At 35.0% G+C, this 24,750-nt stretch overlaps 1 protein-coding gene across 11 annotated transcripts in view; it reads right to left on the bottom strand.

The window, feature by feature from the left end:
• ci (transcriptional activator cubitus interruptus) overlaps positions 1 to 24,750 on the bottom strand; it is a 185,975-nt gene that overhangs the window by 25,090 nt on the left and 136,135 nt on the right. For 2 of the 11 annotated variants that reach the window (XM_076407175.1, XM_076407176.1), the window contains exon 1: positions 21,248 to 21,484. The exons of the other annotated variants lie outside the window; for them this stretch is intronic. In XM_076407175.1, the coding sequence (XP_076263290.1) occupies positions 21,248 to 21,342 (95 nt within the window). In that variant the 5' untranslated portion in view covers positions 21,343 to 21,484. Of the gene's footprint in view, positions 1 to 21,247; positions 21,485 to 24,750 lie in introns of those variants that run through there. 11 annotated transcript variants of the gene reach the window in all.

Below are 24,750 nucleotides of genomic sequence, written 5' to 3'. Positions count from 1 at the left end.
AAAGTTAATGCCGTCCATGTAGTTTTATTTTAGACCCATAAAAGGTTCCACTTGTTTATGGGCTTCGCGGTGTTTTATGCCTTCATAATTATCTAAGTTTCAGAGGCGTATCCAATAAAATGTTTACGTACCGCAGGGGTATCAATAAGTTATCACCGATATTATACGAATTAAGTGGACGGGGACGCTTCCTGGACCGTCCGGAGACGTTAATATGTAACGCTCCTTTCAATAATCGTCGATAAAATATTGATCTATCGTTCGCTAGCTTTAACAAATATATAAATTAAATAAACATAACTTTATTATATTAAATATGCGTTTCAATGTAATTACGCTTTTTCACAATATTTCTTTGCTATACGCAAACTAGACTCATTTTTAAATACAAATTGGTTTATCTCGACTCTGTGCTATTGTGCGTTGTTCAGTATGTATTTCCTAAATCAAAATTAAACTAGACGACTTTTTTTTTAATTAATCTCTTAGATCTTCAACAATTTGCCCGTTGAATAAGTATTTCTTATGATTTACGTTATATAATATAACTGTAGTGACATGCAGAAGATCGCTTCAGTAAGTTATGTGCTATACAAACTTATATATAACTATAAATCTTATTTTAGAGACTATTCTAGCTACTCTAAAATATATTTTGGTTCATCAACTTATAATAAGAGATTAGTATGCGTTTGAGTCTACGCATTTCATTGTCATCGCGCACATTTAACTGTAGACATTCAGAGTACTTTGCACTAACACCTTGGATCACACTCGTTTAAAGTTCCAAGGGGATAGCTCGCACCACTTTATTCTGGTACCTCTGAAGGATTGCTATGTTAGATTTGCTAGTAGTACACTACTAGCAAATTGACTTATTCAGCAAAACCTTGTTATTTAAGGATAATTTTGGTTTACGCCAGCTAATACATTCGGTTTAGTTTAAGCCTCAGCTGTTTGCGTTTTTAGTTCATAATTATCCATTTTTACTGACGGAGAAGTCCTTCTACAAAGTCACATGGGTAGATTGTTCTGATTTGCTTTGATACGCCACGTTTGCAACCACAGCTCGACTTTCTTTAGATGAAGTTGGAGTTTTCTTGTGGCTGATATTGGATCTTCGTGTGATGTGTGAGGACCACTGTATTGTCATTATATGTTGCAAGGGTACTGTTTCTTGAGTTCGGTAGATCAGATGTATACAATAGATATAACAATGGACTAAGGTGACTGCCCTGCGGAACACCTCAATATATTGGATGTAGATCAGTGTAATCGTCATCTTGTTTCACAATAAAATGCCTGTCTGTGATTTCAGTAGTTGAAAGTGCCTGTGAATGTCATTTTTTACGTAATCGATTGTTAATATAGTTTAAAGTTTATTAGTTTCAGTGAAAAATTCGATTGATGTGTAACGAAGTCATCAACATTATTGGACGTATCTTTAATTATTTTTAAGAACATAGCTTTTGTCATGATATAGACATTCGGTACCATAAATTTGTTTAAACCATTGGATCTCAAATATAAACTATTGTTTTCTCTTTACAAGCAATCGATATAAAATCATTTATTATTTTTCGAAAGTATTATATTATTTATTAGTACAATGTGTTGCAAGGTAAAAAAACTTTTTGTTTCAATAAGAACAAATATTTATTGTAACCAAACTCCTCACCTCATCATCTTGTTACGAGTTTCTTACCAACTTTTTTTTTAAGTTATTAATTAACCTAATAATTAATAAGAACCTTATAGAACTACATAGAAAATTAACTTTTTACAAGAATACGAGTTAAAAAAACCTGTCCATTATTCAGCCTATATATGACACTATTTTATGTGTTTCCTATAGAGTTCGGAGTCCAAAGGTTCTTCTAATGATACCAGAGGGATTCTTCACCATTCAACATCCATTAGATAAACAACTCAATTTTTTTAACGACCATTTTATGATCTACGCTGTTTAGCATTTTTATATCGAAATTTTTACGACAGTCGTAAAAATAATTTATAGATTTTTAATCAGTTTCCTCCCCCACCCTCTAACGCTCGGTCGGACTCAGCTGACATAGGTAATTAATTCGGAAACACGCCGTTAGGCCGACATTTGCCTTAATTGGGGTCCAGTTAACACCTCGGCGATTTTTTCCGAAACAAAGGACATTTGCATGACATTATACAAGGCTGGCTGGATGTATTGCAGCGGGCGCGTTTATTTTATTCAATTAGGAAGGCATACGGCTCGGTCACCATTGAAAAATGGCCGTGTCTGTCTCGGCTTGTACCACTATTCCGTTCTGTGGAACATACGATGGGAATCACTATGCGAGACCAACAATGACTAATTCTCAAATATTTTTGATCAGTGGTTGCTCAGCACATAGACAGTGATGGAAAAAAATAATTAAATAAAGGTTTATTTCGATATTTATCGATAAAATGTTGAACCAAATTATTTATAATTAATATATTAACAATGTGACATATCTGAGAATGCATTTTGATCGACGATTAACATTCGGTTCCAGAATAAAGTGTTGCGTGTCGATGCATAGACGATCTTGATATTACGTCTCCAACAAACTGATTCAGCGCGATATCCCCTTAGAACCCATAACGAGTGCAATTCGAAGTGTTAGTGCAAAATACTCTGAAAGACTGTTAGTGCATCCCAATGCTCGATGAACTCGCCAAACAGTTAAAAGTACGCGATGACAGTGAAGTGCGTAGGCTCAAACACAAACTACTATACGAACTGATTAACAGACACATAGAGTGAGATATAATAATCTCTAGAATAAGTTAGAATAGTCTTTAGAATAGGTTAGGATAGAGTTTAGAATAAGTTGGAATAGTATTTAGAATAAGATTCAGATTATGAGTTTGTATCAGCAGAGTTATATTGTACAACGGAAATCATATTATAGTACTTGGTGCCCACGGACAGATTGTTGAAGTTCCAAGAGATTAATAAAAAAAATATTAACAAAAATCACTACTGTGATAACATATACAGACGATACAACAATCTTAGCATGTACTGAAGATCCAATAACAGCATCAAATAACCTCCAAATGCACCTCAATTAAATACAACTGTTGCTAAACACATGACATATTAAAGTAAATGAAACAAAATCTATCCATGTAACATTCATTTTCAATAATTGCCAACTACCCCAAGTTGACTATGCTAAATATGCTAGTGCATATCTAGACCATGCAAATCCAAGTTATTAGATAATAAGGTATTGCTATACCAAACAATATAATTGGTCATAACCTAATGGAACCTAACTATGGGGTACTGCTAGCAATTCTAATATAGCCATCATTCAACTCTTTTACAAAAGGGTTAGTCAAGGGAAGACAATGAAGAAGTGTGTAGAATAAAACGTTTAACATCATCCAATGTACGACCGTATAGGACATATGCCTACTAAAGACTAATAAGTATATAATAAGTATATATAATATAATCATAAAAAAATGATTATTTCCAAGAGTAGAATATTGAACTACTAAGAGTAATAATTAAAAAATTGCACATTAAACGTTAACTACTTATTTAAAAGTAAATAAAACTTTTTTAAAAATAAGTACAAATATTTAATTATATTTTAGTCAAAACTATTCGAAGCATTAATTGCTCTGTCGTTTCTTTATTCGATATGTTGTTGAACATGCATTGAAACAGCTTTGACGGCTTGTTGTAACCAACTTGGAACAATTGATTAGTTTCAGGTAGTTGGCCTCAGGTCAGCTTTGGAGGATCTCTATCTGTACAGCATTTTGCATAGCGTGATGTTTCTAATTAAGGCTATCATCAATATGGATGTTGAGGTATTTTGCTCTTTATTTGAAGAATTGGCCATCTACGAATACTCGATTGCTGTCTTTCACTTTACGCAAAAACTGCTTGGCAGATTTTTTTATTACTCTTAGTGGTTCCACAATCTGCCCAATAGGCAATCAGTATTTCTTATGTCAATCAGTATACTTATTAATCTTATATATATATATATATATATATATATATATATATATATATATATATATATATATATATATGTATATATGTATATATAGGTAGTTTATATATGTCCAATAATTAGATTTGATGGTGACCATTTTAGTCTATGCACTTCACTATCACGTAGCATATATAGCTGATTAGCGAGTATACTGGTATGCACTGATATTCTGTCGAAGTACTTCACAGAAACACGTTGAATTACACTCGTTATAGGTTCTAGAGGAATACCGCGTTCTATCACTTCATTTGTTGTACGGAACATCAACAATGGCACGCAATACTTTATTTTCGTTTATTTCGTGGGGTAAACCGTAGTTAGATTCCATATGATCAAATAGGCTTCAGTATAACTCATACATCAAAACCTTGTTATCTAATGATAACTTGGATTTGCGCCCGATGAGTCATACATTTGATATAATTTAAGTCCAAGTTGATTTCGTTTAGAGAGTATCTGCATCTTCCAGGTTAGGCGTCGTATACCAAGATATTTAACATCCTCTGTTTGGGGGAGTTGACAATGATTGATATTCACTGGTGGAGATGTTCTTCTTGCAAGGTAAAAGTTATATAGGTGTATTTGCACAGTTATATTTTCTCCAGGTGGGTTTGTAGGTTCATTGATGCTGTAACTGGATCTTCATGAGAAGCTAAGATTGCTGTATCGTTTGAGTATGTTGCCACAGTGGTTATTTTTGTGGTGGCTAGATCGGTTGTATATAGAAGATATAGTATTGGAGTATATTCAGTACACTATCTTGTAGAACTCCTGAATATATTGGATGTAATTCGGTACGTTCATCGTCTTTTACAGTGAGATAAGATTTTACTAACTGATAGTCCGGTTGAGGGCGAAGTTTATTTAATTTAACCTGCAAGCCCGTATGCCATACTTTCTCAAAAGCTTGAGATATGTCTAGGAACACAGCCGAATAATATCTTTTGATATTTAAGTATACTAAAGTGTTGCTTTCCAGTTTTGCGAATATTGTTGATTGTTATAAACCGCAGTTTTTTATTGCTTATTATAATTATTACTTTAAGTAGATAAAAAACATATTTTTAATTATAAATCAAAAAAAATTAATTCTTTGCAATCATAATTTACAGATTCATTTATTATAATTGAGCTGTCTCTCTTTTATCAATACAAGCTACATTTTCTTAATCCTAACTATTCTTAAACACTCGAGGATATTTGCTTATTTTTTATGTTATGTGTTACTTCACTACTTTACAAGCACTTGATGTAATTAATGAAACTATTTGTCGAGCTAGTGACGAAGTAAAACTATTGTTAAGATATCATTTTGCAGGTAGTTTTTTTAACGTCATCAACAAAAGTTGCAGCAATCTTAGCATTCGATGAAGATCCAGTCACAGCATCAATAAACCTATAAACCCACCTGTAGCAAATACAATTATGGTTGAAGACATGGCGCATTAAAGCCAATGAAACAAAATCCACGCATATAACGTTTACCCTGCGTAGAAGAACATGTCCACCAGTGAATATCAATCATCGTCAACTCCCCCAAGCAGAGCATGTTAAATATCTTGGTATGCACTTAGATCGACGCCTAACCTGGAAGAAGCACATACTCTCTAAACGGAAACAACTGGGACTAAAATTATATCAAATGTATTGGCTCATAGGGCGCAGATCCAAGTTATCATTAGATAACAAGGTATTGCTGTATGAGTCTATACTCAAGCCCATTTGGGCATCTGGAATCCAACTATGGGGTACCGCTAGCAAATCTAATATATCCATCATTCAACGGTTCCAAAATAAGGTGTTGCGTGCCATTGTTGATGCTCCGTACTATATTTCAACTAAAGTGATACAACGCGATATTCCTCTAGAACCTATAACGAGTGTAATTCAACGTGTTTGTGTGAAGTACTTCGAAACAGTGTCAGTAAATCCCAATGTATTCGCTAATCAGCTAAATATGCGACGTGATAGTGAAGTGCGTAGACTAAAACGTTTAACACCACCTGATCTGATTACTGGACATATGTATACTTTAGAATAAGCTTTAGAATAAGACTAATTAATTAAGATAATATTTTATACAGAAGATTGTTTAATGAAGTGATTTTCTACATACCATGTATATATAATATAGACATAAGAAATACTTACTGCCAATAGGGCAGATTGTGGACTCACGAAGAGTAATAAAAAAAATCAACAGAAGTTTCATACTATTTCCATATTTCCAAATAATTCTAGTGCGAATAGAAAAAAGTTTTATTGTCATATTTCTTATAAATACCCTTATAGACTTTCTTAATCGTGACAAGCGAATGTAAATGGTTAATGACGATGAATATGATCCAAGATTCCAAGACATAAGGGGAGGTGTGAGGAGAGAGAGAGAGAGCATCGAACGCAGCGAACGTCTGGCGTGTGTTATTGTTGAACTTGATCGGTTTAATCTGGAGAATAAATCTTTAACGCTTTTACATGGACAAAAGACGACATTATAAAATTTAAGAGGCTATTGGTCGGCAAGAGTACCATGTCGGAACAGTCATGAATATGTAAAATCTTTCGATGGTCGATTAGTGATCACGAAGACCGGAATTTCTGCACGTAATTTTTCGCGGGGCCGTGCAGTGGTGTCGCCCTTGCCAACTGTTAAGAGATTGTCGGCGTTACCGGCCATCTGATAGATTCTGGTTCGTTTATCAGGATCATTTTACGTAAAATGTATGTCTACTGCCTATTATTGCTATGTTCACTCAATTTCTATAATACAACAAGTAGCAACAACGATGTTTTTTTAACGCGCCTGTTATATTTTCCTCACCAGACTCTTTTTGGTATGAAGCGATAAACTTACATCATTCTTTGCATTAATCTCCTAGAACATCAATAATCTGCCAGTGGGCAATAAGTATTATTATATGATTTCAATTATATAATATAACTATCCTGACATGAGTCACACTTCAGTAAGTGATCTACTGAACAACTTATAAACTAAATCTTATTCCAGATACTATTCTAACTTACTTTAAAGTCTATCCTAACTTATTCTAAAAACTATTCTAGCTTATTATAGAGATTATTAAATTTCACTCTATGTGTCTATTAATCAGTTCTTATGGCAGTTTGCGTTTGAGCCTACGCACTTCACTGTCATCGCGCACATTTAACCGTTTGCCGAGTGCATTGGGATGTACTAATAGTCTTACAGGGTACTTCGCACTAACTCTTCGAATCACACTCGTTATGGGTTCTATGGTTATATCACGCTGAATCAGTTTGTTGGACAGCTAATATGGGGCATCGACGATGACTCGCAACACTTTATTCTGGAACCTCTGGAAGATATCTATGTTAGATTTGCTAGTAGTACCCCGCAGTTCAATACTGTATGTCCAAATGGGTCCTAAGTATTGACTTATACAGAAAAACCTTGTTATTTTATGATAATTTAGATTTACGACCCACCAACCAATACATTTGGTTTAGTTTAAGCCCAAGCTGTTTGCGTTTTGTAACTATATGTTTTTTCCATGTCAAACGTCGATCTAAATGCATATTCGGATATTTAACGTTGTCTGCTTGCGGAAGTTCATGATTATTCAATTTTACTGAGGGACATGTTCTTCTACAAAAGGTACGGCATTTTTAAAAATAATACCATAATAACATTTACTGTAGTTGACTTGATCTTATTAGCTGTATCTGTGCAACTCGTATAAGAATTTGTGGAATCTGTCGTAGATGAAGATTCGATGATGTGCTGTCTCATGTCTAATATGGAGACGTTCACATTATAGATAACATGCCATAGCTATATTTTAGGTGTAGTTGATATAATATGTTAATAAATGCACACTTGAGAAGAATGCCTACGTATGTATTATCAACAGTAAAATAGACTTAGACCAAGCCAATTAACGAAAATATGACAAAATAACGATTAGTCAGATATAACATTACAGAAACAATCCAGAACTGATATTTTAGTGAACTCAGACTGTGATTTTAATTATGTAAACATTTTCTGGACATGTACCATCAGACATCTAGATACTCTCTTTTAATTTTGACCTGATATCTGATAGTTTTGTACTAATATTTTTAATAATTAAAGTAATCAGTCAAGCAGTAATACTTTGGGCCGTAGATCTTGCAGATTTTTTTTGGCAAAATTAGTTTTTTTATTCAACATAATTCCCTTCAAGGATGATACACTGATTATGGCGACCCTCCAACATTTCCATACCAGTTTTGTAGTACGATTTGTCCTTTGCTTGAAAATAGGCCTCAGTTTCGGCGATCACATCTTCATTTGACGAAAATTTCTTCCCAGCGAGCATTCTTTTGAGATCTGAGAACATAAAATAGTCGCTGGGGGCCAGATTGGGTTTTGTTAGTCATAACATTTATTAATAATTTATTGCAAACAGAACTATGTATCATGAAGAACTACTTACTGAAACAGGAATATAAATGAAATATTTTTATTCCTGGTGCAGAATTAGTAGTTTCCTCCAAGTCCAAGGGTAACTATCATGGAGAAATGAACCATAACTTGTTTTTGTAGTGGTTTGAAAATTAGCTTTTAAAGAACTTGGAGGAACCATGAGTTATTGTTAAGCACAATCATATTACACTGGTGGGGAATATCCTAACAAGTGCATCAACAAAGGCTATACTTAAGGAATGGCTTAAAGTACAAAAAATAAGTTTCGAAGAACTCGATAAAACATACAGAGGAAGTAACTGATAAATGGTGGAATCGTGAACGTATTTTAGACTGGAAATTAACAGTTTAGTGATTGACTTGGACAGTGACTCGGAAAGTGAAAGCGACTAAAGGAAGCTTTCAGGATGTGATAATGCTGTGCAATGCTGGAAATTCCCGAGACAGAGTGATGAGAATATAACTGTAGAAAATGGTATTGTAGGGCGTAGAATATTTGTGTGCACAGATCTGATTGTAATTGTTCAGAATTAAACATGGACATTTGGTTAGAATGTATGAGGAGAGAAACGATACCAACTGTTTTGTAGATATGGTAAATGCATTAGGCAGAATTCAGTGATTAATTTAATCAAGAACAGTGTACACAGATAGCAGCAGTAGAAATAAAAAAATACAGTGATATCAACATGACATGGCAAGTAAACATACCGATCGAAGGAATCAAGAACTAAACGTAGAAAGGCAAACATGCTGATGTGTAATTTTTAATTAGGCGAATCAGGCCTCCAGGGGGAACCACTACATAAAAAACGGGCCTAGAACTCTACCTCATGGGTGGTGTGGAAAAGAGTTCAATGTAAATATAATAAAACAATTCTAACCTACGAACTATTATACCTGTCTTCTTAATTGTAGTTTTAAGTCCTTCGATAATATTTGCATCAGATGTACTATAATTTTAAAATACTCTAAATATGTTTGATAACATTTTTGTGCAATTATTTTATTTAGATTAGAATTTTGTTGTATGTCAAAGCCAAACTGAACTAAAACTCAGAGTTGACACGTTAACATTGCGACATTTCGAATTCTTTGAATAGACTATATATATCCGATTAACAATAATAATCCAGGCCAATTGTTAATTAGGCAACGATATATCCGGAACGATAAATTGTTCCCAATCTTAATATCAATCATAAATCAATGAAAAAGCATCGTGAAAAATCGTAGCTTATTCAAACTAACACCATACCAATAAAACCGTCCGTATACGACGATCAGAACACTTTTCACGACGAATAAAAACTGAAAACCACTAAACATAAATAAACTCGGGGAACTTTTATGAAAGGAAAGCTAGGGATAATCGAGACACAGCGATAGATCGGAGATATATGGCGGATATCGTCGGTCTAGCCCAATTCTAAATTGAAAATGTACATAAACGTCGGGTAAATAATACATGGATGATGCTTATCTGGCCGTAACTTATTGTTATGGCTATCGTAAAGTGGAATTATGAGCTTTTTTAACAAGCTATAAATTTTTTCGTCACAGCTAGGGATTATTGAGACTTAACTACTGTCCGATTATTAGTATAATCATTATATAATCTTTTCTGTTTTGTTTATTTTTATATAACGCAGAAAAATATCAGTGCAGTGTGGGCGTTCATTTTTTTAACGATATATCCATTCATATAAACTTATGGTGATGATGTTCCATATTATTTGAGTTTCTGGATTTGATTATAATGGTTGCCAATGATAAAGAATGTTTGGAACCATCAAAACAGTTCTAAATTGAAGATAAAACTAAAATATCTAGCCATCATTATCTTGAGTCCTCATTTACATACGAATACATCCAGAGAAATACAAGAAGAATATATATCACAGCCCGATATATACCAGCGATCCCAAGGGTCCTGTCCGAGTACTGGCTTTTTGTTTGGATGGAATAATGTATTTTGGTAATAAAAATATTATAAGATTATTACAATAATATTCGATTAGTCATTTTGTTGTTTTTTGTTTTCATAATCGAAGAATGTTTGAAAGATTCTGGAGCCTTATCGCAGCGCCACTTACGGTCCAACTATTTTGGGAGGAGTTCAATTACATACACACGCATAAAATAACTATACGAGTATAAATAAAGATGTCATCTTAGAATCCTTGAGCTACATACTTTCAGAGCAGCTATATACTAGATACCAATTTCTTCGTTGGATGTAGATCTTTGGTTGTTATCAGTCTCAACAATATCTGGTCAGCAGCAAAACATCAAACCAACTGGTAGTCAAAACGCACACAGAACAAAGTCCTACGATTAGTTACCAATGCTTATCGCTACGTAACCAACGAAGAGTTGCACGATGACCTCGGAATCAAAAGCATATACGAAATAATCTAAGGCTTCGCCCTAAAACATAAAAAAAGGTTGCTAAATCACAGCAAAGTGGAAGGAATATAGCTACTGGACAATACGCAGGAGATTATAAGATTGAAGCGAACCAAACCACACGAACTAGTGTCTTTTTAACTTTAGCTTAAGTAGATTAGTTTTATTCTAACTTGAGAAATACATACTGATGTATTAATCCCGTACTAGCTTTGCTTGTGTAATGTAAGTACAACAGTACCCTAGTAATACAATAATCTGTAAATTAAGATTGTACTAAGCATATCGAATGTACGATGTAATTAATAAAAAAAATTAACAATAAATTATTAACACTAGAGATGAAAGTAATAATGCAGAGTGAAATAGAAAACAAGCATAGTCTCACATCTCTACTATTTTCCATAGGTATAAATTGCGCTTTTCAGGAGTAAACACAGTATGTAGAATATTTACAGTTTTAACAAGGCTTCAAATAACTACTACTGCAGTTTCATGACCAAAAGCCTGTATGAATAAGTATGGGCTAGTTTAAGGTGTGACATTATTCTTTAGAGGTGGTACGTCACTGGTAATTCCAACAGATTCGCAGGATAAGATTTCTTTTCAAATGTAGTAATCATCCAATAATAACAGGTCAATTGAAAAGTCCCCGGCCTACCATAGTAAAATAATTTTTTTTGGCAATATTAGTTTTTTTATTCAACATAATCCCCCTCAAGGTGATACACTGATTATAGCGACCCTCCAACCTTTCGATGCCAATTTTGAAGTACGATTTGCCCTTTGCTTCAAAGTAGGCCTCAGTTTCGGCGATCACCTCTTCATTCGACGATAATTTCAGGCAGAATCAGGGGACAGATCTGGAGAATACGGTCCAATAACGCTATGCAATAGTTGCTGTTGATAGTCCTTCTTTTTTCAAGATAGCCAATGAAAATTACTCCATGCGCATCCCAAAATATAGACGCCATAACCTTGCCAGCCGACTAGGCGAAGTTTTCCCACGGTTTAGAGCGGGTTCATCGTGTGTAGTCGACTCGGATGACTGTCGATTGGACTTTGGAGTGAAATGATAGAGCCATGTTTCATCCATTGTCACATATCGACGCAAAAACTCGGGTTTATTACGCTTGGTCATCTTGAAACACTGCTCCGAATCATCAACTTGTCGTTGTTGGCCACTGCGTTCACCGTCTTCGGTACTCATTTCACCACGTACCAATCCTTGATGGTTGATTTTCCTGGAGCAGCGTCCGAAAACTCGGCACCAAGCCAAGTTTTTGCTTCAACTGTATTTTTTCCCTTCAAAAAGGAATATTTTATCAACACGCAAAATTCCTTTTTATCCATTTTTTTCACAATAACAAAAGTTTCTTCACTCAAAATGCTATCATTCAGAAACTAATGATCCGACAGCTGTCAAATTTATACACTCATATTTTGAGGGTTAGGGCTAACTAATATGTATTTAATTCTAGTAGCGCCATCTATGTGTTAGGCCAGGGACTTTTCAATTGACCTGTTATTTTATTCTGAAGTATCACAGACGCGATGTATCTTCATGACCAGTGGTTTAGGTCATTTTGTGGGCCAATTCAAATGTATTCCCGTGCGCCACTGTCGCGAAACCGACCAAGAAAAACCCGCTAATTAAATTCCAATGGCACCTCTGGGACGATATTGTTACTGGATCAGTTCGGGACATTTACATCGGCTCAATCGTGAGAACACTGACGTTGGCCGGCAAGCCTTCCAGAACGGCATTAAACCGTTCTCGGACAGCGTCGTTTTTCGTTTTCGTTCTCTCGACATTGTGCGTTCGGTTTCCTAATGGGCTCTCGAAGGCGTGTCCCACTTCTGAAGCAATCACGCCACGTAAAACAATAACGCGACCGCTCGCATTCTAATCACTTCAAGACTCTTAATTTAACGTTCGTCGACGGTGCAGCTTTCGATTTTACAGCCGGGTTCTGTTCGCTATACCGTTGCGCGACGTTCCGGCATTACTGATGTTTTGGTTAATTTCTAATTTTGTCACTAATATACAGGAAAAGTGTTTTTTTTTTGGTAGACCAGAGCAATGAATACAAATAAAACTAATAAAAATTAGGTTTGAAGTCAAATATTTTTCTTTGGTCGCATAATAATAACCGCATTTCTTGGAAATATTTTTCATCCATTTTTTTCATTTTTATTCAATGGATTGGCAGAAATTATTCAAATTCAAATTATACAAAGTTGTGGTGGAATCATTGTATGCATGATGATTCGTCAAAACATATTGAACGGAAATGTCACTGCACTGAATTTTATTTATATTTGTGTATAATATCCACTGCTTATTATTCAGTGCTTCGAATAACCGCCCTATAATATAATATTTTCATATTTTAAGTGGACTTTGACTGCAAACATCATGTTAGACAAAAAGCAGAGCAGATTAGACTCAAAGTCAAGCATCTGTACTGGTTAGTCGGAAGACACTCTCAACTTGATCTATAATCAAAGAGATTGGTTTATCAGTCAATCATAAAGCCTATTTAGAACTATGGGAACAACAAATATGGAGTTGCACTAAAACATCAAACCAACTAGTAATTGAAGGCACCCAAAACAAAGTGCACATTGACAAATCAAACGAAGTAATCTATGATTTTGCCCTAAAACATGAAACAAGGTTGCTAAATTATAGCAACGCGGAAGCGATACAGCTACTGGGCAACACGCAGGAGATCAGAAGATTGAATCGAACCAAATCACACGAATTAGTTTAGTGTATAAGTGTATTTCTAACTTTAGCGTAAGTAGATTAGTTTTATCCTAATTTAGCAAATTCATATTGATGTATTAATCCCAGGACTTCAAGAGTACTAGAAAAATCCGACGCCGCCTGAGGTAATAGAATATAGAAACAAGAAAGGTTTACACCATACGCCACCATGACAGTAATTGGACAGGAGCGATAAAGAAAAGGTTTTATCAATATTATCACATTTTATCTAATAATTTAAAAATGTTTTTAATTCCTCCCTGAAATCCTGTTTGAGATATCGATAAGAAAGGTGAAATGGATGAAAAAAATACAGATGAATAAGACTCCTTTAAACTACTGTGAAGGAAGTTATACAAACAATAATGAAAGAACTTAAGCTTAGATATGATCTAATTACTGGAAAAATTCTATAAAAACTGTCAGAAAAGAGAATAAAATTAATAACAATGATATGATAAACAATGATAAACAATATTTCGTATGAATTTATTCCTTAGCATTTGGGAGGTTGGTGAGATCATAAAAAAACAGTAGAGTAGTCTCCAGAACCTTTATATATGTATATTAATAAATATAATAATATAACATATATAATAAATAACAAATATAACTTTTGTTGAAAACTTTAATAAGCCAATGAAAAATGATGTCCTTCAACGGGTCAATTAAAAAGTCCCCGGCCTAACACATAGATGGCGCTACTAGAATTAAATCCATGTTTTTCAGTTAGCCCGAACCCAAAAAAGATGCGTGTATAAATCTGACAGCTCTCCTGTCTGTGTTTATTGGACCGCTCGAATGACGAAATCGCCGAAAAACGGCCGCATTTGAAGAAAAAGAAAGTCAAGACAATGCACCGTGTCACAAGTCAGTGAAACCCATGGAAAAAATCCATTAATTGGGCTTCGAATTGCTTCCTCATCCACCGTATTCTCCAGATATGGCCTCCAGTGACTATTTCCTGTTCTCAGATGTCAATAGAATGTTCGCTGGGAAGAAATTTTCTTTGAATGAAGAGGTGATGGCCGAAACTGAAGCCTATTTTGAAGCAAAGGACAAATCGTATTACCAAAATGGCATCGAAAAGTTGGAGGGTCGCTATAATCGGTGTATCACCCTTGAAGGGAATTATGTTGAATAAAAAAAAACTAATTTTGCCAAAAAAATGTGTTTTACTAAGGTAGGCCGGGGGCTTTTGACCTGTTACGTGCTAAATATCCTGGTGTGCATCTAGACCGACGTCTAACTTGGAGGAAGTGCATACTTATTAAGAAAAAAACACTTGGACTTAAACCAAGCCAAAGGTATTGGCTTGGAGGATTCTTGGAGTTAGAAGCTTTCCTTTTTTGTGCTATGCTGTGATTTAAACTGTTTTTGTTACGTTTGTGGATGTCGTATGTTCGGGAAAGGTAGAAAAATCATGAAAAATGTAACCAAATATGTATATAGCCAGTACTTTGTTTTTTTCCCGAAGAAAACACCATGGATACCAAAATTCTTTTGTAATGTATGTAGAATAAAGCTGTATAAATGGTTACTTAGTGATAAATGGTCTCAAGCAGTATAAAGATAAATTACCGTTAAAGGCCAAAAATAGCAATTTAAAAACACTACCTGCAATTTACCTTAAAAACGGCTTTTGGGTTGCTCAGGTCCAAAACCGTTTAAAGTATATAACTTGCGTTATCATAAGAAATAGTTAATTCCCTCTCATTGGGGAGATTTCTGAAGCACCAAAGGTAATAAAAACTAGGTATTTTACATTAATTACCCTATTTGATTATCACTTCTTATGACCAGTACAACTTCATCATACTGAGATACTATAACAACTGAAACGCACAACATTTCTTATAATGACAGTTAAATTTAAAAAAATAATTGCCTTTAGGGTTGGACACCTTTCAAATAATTTTTAACAGGATTATCATGAAGTATCGTTTAAGATAACAACGAAGGGAAGCGACAATTTAGTGAGTGGGATTTAAGTTCTAATGGTCGATCAAATAGCTGTCGGCCGCTCACCGAAAAGACGGACGGAGAACGAAGAAGAAGAGGACGAGGCGGAATAAGAAGAAGAGGGAGAGAAGGAACGGAGCGAGATCGTGTCGACGTTTTCGAAGTGGATTTTTCGGCCATAATGCCGACGTTATTTACGATTACGATAATAAAGTCATTAAGCCGGGTCCGAGAGAGGTCCATTGGAAGCCGGTTCGCGGTAAGCCATAGCCCGGGGCCAGCGGACTAAATTGCTTTTTTAACCTGCACAAGCTGAAATTTTATCCCGGCCGTGAGTTTGTTCAGCGGTCTCGCGCATAAGCGAATTCATTTCGCCACGAGGGCTATTAGTTTAGGCCGCGGCGGTCTCGCCTCTTCCTCCTGCTTCCTGCGCGTCCGCTGGAATGTTCCCGCGACATTCTTCTGAAGAGAACATGTCGATGGAGGGCTTAGCAGGGGTCTGTTGCAGTAATATCACAATAATAAATAAATAAATCCCTATTTTCCTTGGTAAAGACATAACTTGAGAACGACTTTCGAATTCATATTTTTCTTATCATATTTTTTAAAAGCTCTCTAACACTCATTGTAGAAGATTGCTTGACATTTTGACAAATGTCTGGTTACCAATAACTGGTTAGCGTTTAGTTGTATATATTTTTTTATTCTCATTGTACAGTCTATTCAATCTGAATATTTATCTAGTTTTGAGTGAGCTGTTTGTTCATTGCAGTTAGTTCACCGCAATCACGCCATATATTAAAATTTTAATCTAATATCGATCGAGTTTAATAATTTTTTAATAAGTTTCGATAGATTAACACATAGTATACAAGGTTATATAGAAAGACTGACGCAGTCAATTTTTTATATTCATTTGAATTTGGTTCTTCAAAATGACAGTCGCATAACTCGCAAAACAGCAAGTCAAAGATATGTACAAGCAAGTCAAACTGACGCGCTGGTGCAAAACGAAATTGAATGAAGTCAAAGGAGTAGACATGAATAAGGTCCGAATGTTGCGATTCATCCTACCTACGAACTATGTGTCCACATTGCAAGGCATTTTAGTGTAAAAATAAAGCTTCTGGTTGGTATTGTGCCAGTGGCCAAGTGAGATTGGCGTTATTGGTACACCCACTAGAGCCACTACTATTGGCTTGCGGAAATTGCTTTTTTGTTAATTCCTTGTTAAAACAGGTCTGAACTGACTTTTGGATGTCATCGTGCTCTCATGAATTTGCTTTGCTGCAACCCTTTGGCTATTGCAGAATTCTTCGAAAGGTTGCAAGTTGGATTTTCACTACGTTGAATGTTCGACGGTATCTTGAGTGGTGAATGAGCTGTTTAATCGTCCTTTAACAACATAGGTTCAATGCCTGATGAAGTAAGTGCAATGCCATTTTGCGATCGAATCGTTGCCAACATTTTTTATTTTTTTTTATTAATTACTCTTCGTGAGTCCACAATCTGCCCTATTGGCAATAAGTATTTCTTATGTCTATATTATATATGTAGAAAATCACTTCATTAAGCAATCTTCTGTATAAAATATTATCTTAATTAATTAGTCTTATTCTAAAGCTTATTCTAAAGTCTACATATGTCCAGTAATCAGATCTGGTGGTGTTAAACGTTTTAGTCTACGCACTTCACCATCATGTCGCATATTTAGCTGATTAGCGAGTACATTGGGATGCACTGACACTCTTTCGAAGTACTTCACACAAACACGTTGAATTACACGCATTATAGGTTCTAGAGGAATATCGCGTTGTATCATTTTATTGGAAATATAGTACGGAGCATCAACAATGGCACGCAACACCTTATTTTGGAACACCTTAGTTGGATTCCATATGCCCAAATGGGCTTGAGTATAGACTCATACAGCAATACCTTGTTATCTAATGATAACTTGGATTTGCGCCCGATGAGCCATTACATTTGATATAATTTTAGTCCTAGTTGTTTCCGTTTAGAGAGTATGTGCTTCTTCAAGGTTAGGCGTCGATCTAAGTGCATACCAAGATATTTAACATGCTCTGCTTGGGGGAGTTGACGATGATTGATATTCACCGGTGGACATGTTCTTCTACGCAGGGTAAACGTTACATGCGTGGATTTTGTTTCATTGGCTTTAATGCGCCATGTCTTCAACCAACATTATTGATATTAAAAACGTTTTTCTAGTTACACCAGGAGTAGCTAAGAAAAAAATACATTAAAATAACGCAAACATCTTTTCATAGACATTTTATATTGAAAATATCTTATTGTTGAAGCAGGTCATTGAAAAAATCAATTTACATTGTGCTCTTTTTGTTAAACTTCAAGCAGTAGATGCCTGAACTTCATGATAATTTGACATTTTTAAACTAAAGTTGCAGCGGTTTTAGTGAAACAACTCTTCAGAGCAGAAAACAACCATTCACAGCAATATTTGAGCTGTTTAAGCGAAATAGACAGGATACTATTGATTGCTTGAAGACCTCGAAAAAATGCTACAAAACATATTTAACTCAAATTAATAAGGTTGACGAAATTCATTCTTAATTTGAAAGTGAAAGACAAATTGTTCTATGAAAAATGTATAGAAATGTAGGGCGCTGGATTGAATATATAGCTGAGCTGAAGAAGAGAATAGTGAATAATACAGTTTTGTTAGTTTAGGCCTGAGACTGATACTATCAGTTGTTCTAATGCAAAGAGACATTCAATAAATCTTGAAAAATCCATTATTGATATTTTTCAATTATCTTCATTAATTTCGTGTTGCTAAATAGAACCAAACCAAGAATTTAAGTGTCAGTGATGAATTTATTATTTTTACAGGCTAATTAACATGATGACATGTATTGACAATGTGTACTATGGTGAGAAAGTTTCAGATAGCTATATTAAAAGCTAATTATGAAAGTGGTTTACTGTAAAATAATTTACATGAGGGTGAGAACTTGAACTCTGGAAACCATCTAATTGTTGTGGACAAAGAATCGAAGAGAAACATCCATTTACATCAACTTCTAGCATCAATACAGTTCTTCAAGCAAGTTGTCACAAGTAGGCGTCTAGAAATCAGGAAAAGTATTATCCACACATTGAATAAATGTTGAGGAGTCCGATGTTGATTTTCCTCGTTGCCGTTAAGGTCGACCGATTTCGCACTTGCCAAACATAACCGAGCTGATATCGAAATAACTTCCGCTTAAGCTTAACGATTGTTTCCTTTCGACCTTTTTGGTGCGTGCGACCTCGTAACCGGCCCGCGTCACCCCCGACAATGAAGCAACAACACAAATCGGGACCGTTTAATAGGTGAGACGCAAAAATATTAGAACAATGAGCAGAAATTTAATCTGGAATCGTTGGGCAATAAAGAGTCGCCAAAAACATTGGGTTAAATGGATGCGGGCGAATTAAAAATCGATAAAAGATATTCCGAAACGAACTTTCATGCATATTCATCTGGCGTACCCGATGCAAAACACAATGTTAATGGGTTTTATTGTTTTCGATTGTTGGTGTGATGCGTAGTCGCCAGAAGCTAATTTTTATTTTTAATACTATGTAATGATGCCTCTATTATTAACATCGCCCGTTTTAGATATGCGGACAATTAATGCTTGTTATGTATTTGTTTTCAATATAAATAAAAGCATGAGCCATCAGTAATGCATGTTCGTATATGTTAAGACTGTGAGAAATAATTGAATTGGAATAAAAGTCTCTGAAGTCTCCTTCAGAATGGTAGTACCTAGGGATTCCGAAGAATATCGATATTTATGGCCGATATATCTATATTTTTTCAAAATATTTAATCACTTTTAAAAATTGGTACTTATTTTAAAGGTTCATAAAAATCCAAAAGCATCCGATCAAATATTGTGCATCCAAAACCAACGATGCCTATGGAGATAAGTGTTTAACTAAAAACCCAGCGTTAGAACTGGCTTCCTTGTTTTGGTCCCGGGAATATTAAATATAAATCTCGGTCTGCCACATCACAATAATTAAAAAGCCGATCAAGTTTATACAAATATGTATGTAGATGGTAGGAGACATCAACCATAACAGCACCTCGAACTATTTATGTATGACGGGATATTGAAAGAAGAAAGAAATAATAAGAAATCTCAGTTCTACACTGAAGCCATTATAGTTTTACCTGAAAAATGGCAAAACGACATATATGTCATTGATTGAAAAAAATTACCTTTCAACCAACCGAGAACAACAAACCAATCCTAGATTTGATCCCTGCTTCAGAATAATCAGGAAGTTGGACAAAGACACAACATACTTGATATTTTTTGGACGAATTCCATAAATTTTAGCGTAAGCGACTTAGCAAATTAATATTTTGGTATAGTCGTATAAAATCTACTTTTAATATAAGTTTTTTTCAGGCTTTATGTCCTTTATGGTCTGCCATCTTATACTCATTGTCCAAGCCTCAATCTATTTTAACTGCATGTAGTCAATTCGGTCAATGAATTGATGCTTACTACTAAGTTTTATTCTCTTTAGTTAATTGATTATGATGATAATTTTTAAATAGTTTAATGCAACTTAGTTCTTGAAGATATTGAACGAGGATTATACTAACGGAACAACTAGTATGATTTTAAAAATTCATACTTCACTATAATAGACAACATTTCAAAGTTATTGTTCATTATAACTAAAAATGTTTTAACCATTATCACATATGTTAATCATATATGGCTTAAACATACAATATGTTTCAACCATTATTTATCAATAAATATTATTAAATTATCAATAATTAATTAAAACTACAATCAACTCATTAATCCGTAGGCCTCTGGTCTCTGGATAATTTTAATAGCAGTATTTTTGGGTGCATATACTGTTGCGCCCAAAACGAAGCTTGATTACTAGTTGGTTAAATGTAAATTCCGTTGTATATATATTAATGATATTCTTATCGTCCAGAATTCCACAAATTTGTTGTAAAACGGTATGTTGAAGCTAAGAAAATATAAAAATGGATGAAATATGTATCCATAAGGATAGCGACTGGGAAAATTTATTCACAAATAAGAAAAAACAAAATAGATGTTAAAAAAGGCTTTTCGAGTCCTGGATTATTAGAAGAGAATTGGAATGAACGTGTTAATGTTGACGGACTTGATGATTAAATTACTTAAGAGAGTTATTGAGTTTTTCTAACATGTTGAACAGTAGTTCTGGGATTGTACTGTCTGAAGAAGACCACGAATAATTAACTATAGTATGAAATAAAAATAAAAATATCTAGTTTTAAATCATTAAAATTATAAACTAAACCTAATTAAATAAATAATTTAATGTCAGTTAATGATGTAGAGGTTTGTAAAGGGAGAGGCAGTAATTTGAAAATGAGCGAAAATGTTTATATTTCAACCATATTTATGTTTGATTATATAAGTAACCAAACGTATATTATTTACTCAAAAAAATATTAGAACTATCTATAATTAAACTGTAAAACTATCAAGAAATATTAGTGAAAACGCACAAAAAAATCAAATTTACGACTGTTTCAAAAGAAAATACAAATAAATTGTTTACCCTCTCATGTTTATGTTGTCACGAACACCAAACACTTCACGATCACAGAACGAATCACTGCACCACCACTTCTTTGAAGCAATATCTTCGACCATCGATGGAGACCAAGTAAAAAAAAATTACCAGCACGGACGAATAACGACACTCACTCACCCCATAGTCTCGTATTGCACAAAGAGGCTCACGACAAACGACATCAAAAAGCTATTTCTCGTTAGCATACCACCTCTATTATATCCGGCCAATCTCGGCCGCCTTGCCATAAAATTAATTGCTTAATCAAAATAAGAAAGAAGTACATAAATATGACTCCGGACGGTCCGCGCACATATATAAATTACTAAAAATTAAGCTATAGGAACGACGACGTTCGCCAAGAGAGGATGTTTCCCTCGAGACCTGGGTTCTCTCTATTCAAGTCCGAGAAATTAACATGCAGCGCTTTAACAAAGCGATCTTTTAAGAGAATCATAGCCATAGGCGTCGATACTGGTTTCGGTTTCTTTTTTTTCCGTTTTTTTTTCGGTGCGTGGTCTCTGTCTCTCTCTCTCCCGCAAATAATGTCTCTATTTCAACAAAATTAATTGACTGCTTGATTGAGCTGTATACCATTTATTTCTTTTCTTTTTTAGTTATTTATATATTTATTGATTTTATTGTCTTTTATTATTGATATTATTATCTGTTTTTATTCCTGATGATCTTTTACTGTTTCTGAAATATTTTTAAGATTAAAAAATAAGATGTGTTCCAAAATAAGATTCGAGGATGATTCTGAAGGTCTGTGAATTCACAAACTCGAATAAAATCAATGCCACATTTGTTGTACAATATATACCGATTTGTCCTTAAGTGAGCACTACATATATCCTTGAAAATTAATTCACAGTTCTGGTATTCCGTCCAGTGTGGCTTAAAAATTATTGCATGCTTCTTTTCTAATATATAGTAACACTAGATAATATGCTGTCGCATCTGCATTGCAGTTTTATTTCTATATATGGTTGTATGAGTTACTGATCTCTATTTAATATTTATTTACAGCAACATTATGTTGATTTTTCATAGATCTTTTATCTTTTTACATGACTGTTTGGACAGGAAATTAAGATTAAGATTAAGATTCCATTCTCATGTCAATATCGAAGAAATACGACTTTTGGAGTAGAACAGAGACTGAACATAATTAAACCACTTGATTTTGTGTAGTGTAGTGCGATGCATTGAATAGAAAAACACCAAATACATAAACATACTTACAATAATAATTAATACATAAACATTATTACACCAAATTGTAGATTAATCAGTAGCGACTAGTATGTAATAAGTAAATTAAACAAATTTTTATATGGCTGCTTGTGATACTGGAATTTGACTGAGTTTATAAAATTATATTTTGTTATTATTATATTATATTATTGCTTAATTATTTATAAAAAAAATATGCACAAATATCTGTAATTTGACAAAAGTTGTTGCAGCAGTAGTCAATCATGAATTTGGTAATTTTAGCTAAATATATTAAAACGCCTTTCTTATAAAACGAAAAAAAAAAGCGAAGAAAAAAATCGACTACGCTACTGATCTAAAGCACCTACGCAACGGCATTGTTGCCGGATCTAGTCCCAGACCCGTCGTAAAGCCATTCGGGTGCCGCGATAGAAATCGTCGAAACATCGGCCAGAACAGCCGATCTGTCAACGCTGACATCTCAATAAGTTAAGGACGGCGCGCACAGAGCCCGTCTCCGTCGCTCACTCACCCTTAGACAGCCCGAGATCGGTTCGGAGCTCGAGTTTTTACCCGGGTGTCTCGGACAATGGTCAGAGCGAGCTCGAGAGGGAGATGGGAGATGACCCGGGGGCCCCGTCTCTGTCGGGCATCCATCTACCTGCCTCGAGACCATTAAAATCGATATAAATTTTCGAAACGGGACGACGGGATGAATTTTTGACACTTGTATGGGCCTCGGAAATTTGTTAAATAGAATCGTTAACGCCGCTGACATCTTTACGTCTCGAGAAAGCGACCACTGACCGGGGGATGATAATGCCGAAATGTCAGTTTTGCCCTGTCTCTCGCCCCGCTGTCTCTCGCCCCTCGGTCGCAGAACGGGATGGTTTTTTGCAGAGTAACGCTACCAACGCCTCTTTCTCGGTTTCACTCGGACGTCATTAATTCTTGCTTTTACAATAAGGATGTCGTCATTTTTCTAACGGTCGTATTGTCGGATTGGTTTTGGTGTGTTGTCTTTTTTTGATAACACAAACATTCCTAGAAATTCCGCATTCAACATTTTGTATGATGACTCAATATTTAAACTGACATAGTTTTGGACGGGGTTTCAAACTAGGCGTTTCCTATAATTCACCCCATAAGCATAACAATATAGGGATATATTCTTTAAATTAATATTGCATATATTGTTATTAGTCCATTGTTATTCATTAATCTAATAGTCAATAAGTCTCTGCTGATATCTCTGTTGACGGAACCATTTGTTTTTGAGGTGTTTGTGTAGCGATATAGCAATATAACAGGTCAATTGAAAAGGCCTACCATAGTAAAACACATTTTTTGGTAAAATTAGTTTTTTTTATTCAACATAATTCCCTTCAAGGGTGATACACTGATTATAGCGACCCTCCAACTTTTTGATACCATTTTTGTAGTACGATTTGTCCTTTGCTTCAAAATAGGCCTCAGTTTCGGCGATCACCTCTTCATTCGACGATCATTTCTTCCCAGCGAGAGAGCAGGAAATTGTCGCTGAGGACCAGATCTAGAGAATACGATGGATGAGGAAGCAATTCGAAGCAAGTCCAATTCATGGATTTTTGTCATCGTTTTCACTGACTTGTGAAACGGTGCGTTGTCTTGGTGAAGCAGCACTTTCTTTTTCTTCAAATGCGGCCGTTTTTGGCGAGTTCGTCCTTCAAACGGTCCAATAACGCTATATAATAGTCGCTGTTGATGATCCTTCCTTTTTTAAGGGAGTCAATGAAAAGTATTCCATGCGCATCCCAAAATACAGACGCCATAACCTTGCAGCCGACTATTGCGTTTTCCCACCGCCATAACCTTGCAGCCGACTATTGCGTTTTCCCACGTTTTGGAGCGGGTTCATTCTGTGCAGTCCACTCGGATGACTATCGATTGGACTTCGGAATGCAATGATGGAGCCATGTCTCATCCACTCTCACATATCGACGCAAAAACTCGGGTTTATTACGCTTGATGATCTTCAAACACTGCTTCGAATCATCAACTCGTAGTTGTTTTTGGTAAAAAGTGAGCTCGCGCGGCACCCACTCTGCACAAAGCTTTCTCATACCCAAATATTCGTGAATGATATGATGTACACGTTCAGTTGATATCTTTAGAGTGTCTGCTATTTCATTCAATTTCGGCGGGGTTTCGGCTTTGGGGCGTTCACTGCGTTCACCGTCTTTAGTGGTCATTTCACCATGTCGAAACTTAGCATACTAATCCTTGATGGT

Source organism: Rhynchophorus ferrugineus, unplaced genomic scaffold (genome assembly GCF_030347505.1).
Source record: "Rhynchophorus ferrugineus isolate W39M unplaced genomic scaffold, kcgeb_rfMv2 rfM6, whole genome shotgun sequence".
In the NCBI taxonomy this organism is placed as follows: Eukaryota; Metazoa; Arthropoda; class Insecta; order Coleoptera; family Curculionidae; genus Rhynchophorus; species Rhynchophorus ferrugineus.
Note: the sequence above shows the minus strand (reverse complement) of the source record. Positions and strands in the feature narration are given on the sequence as shown.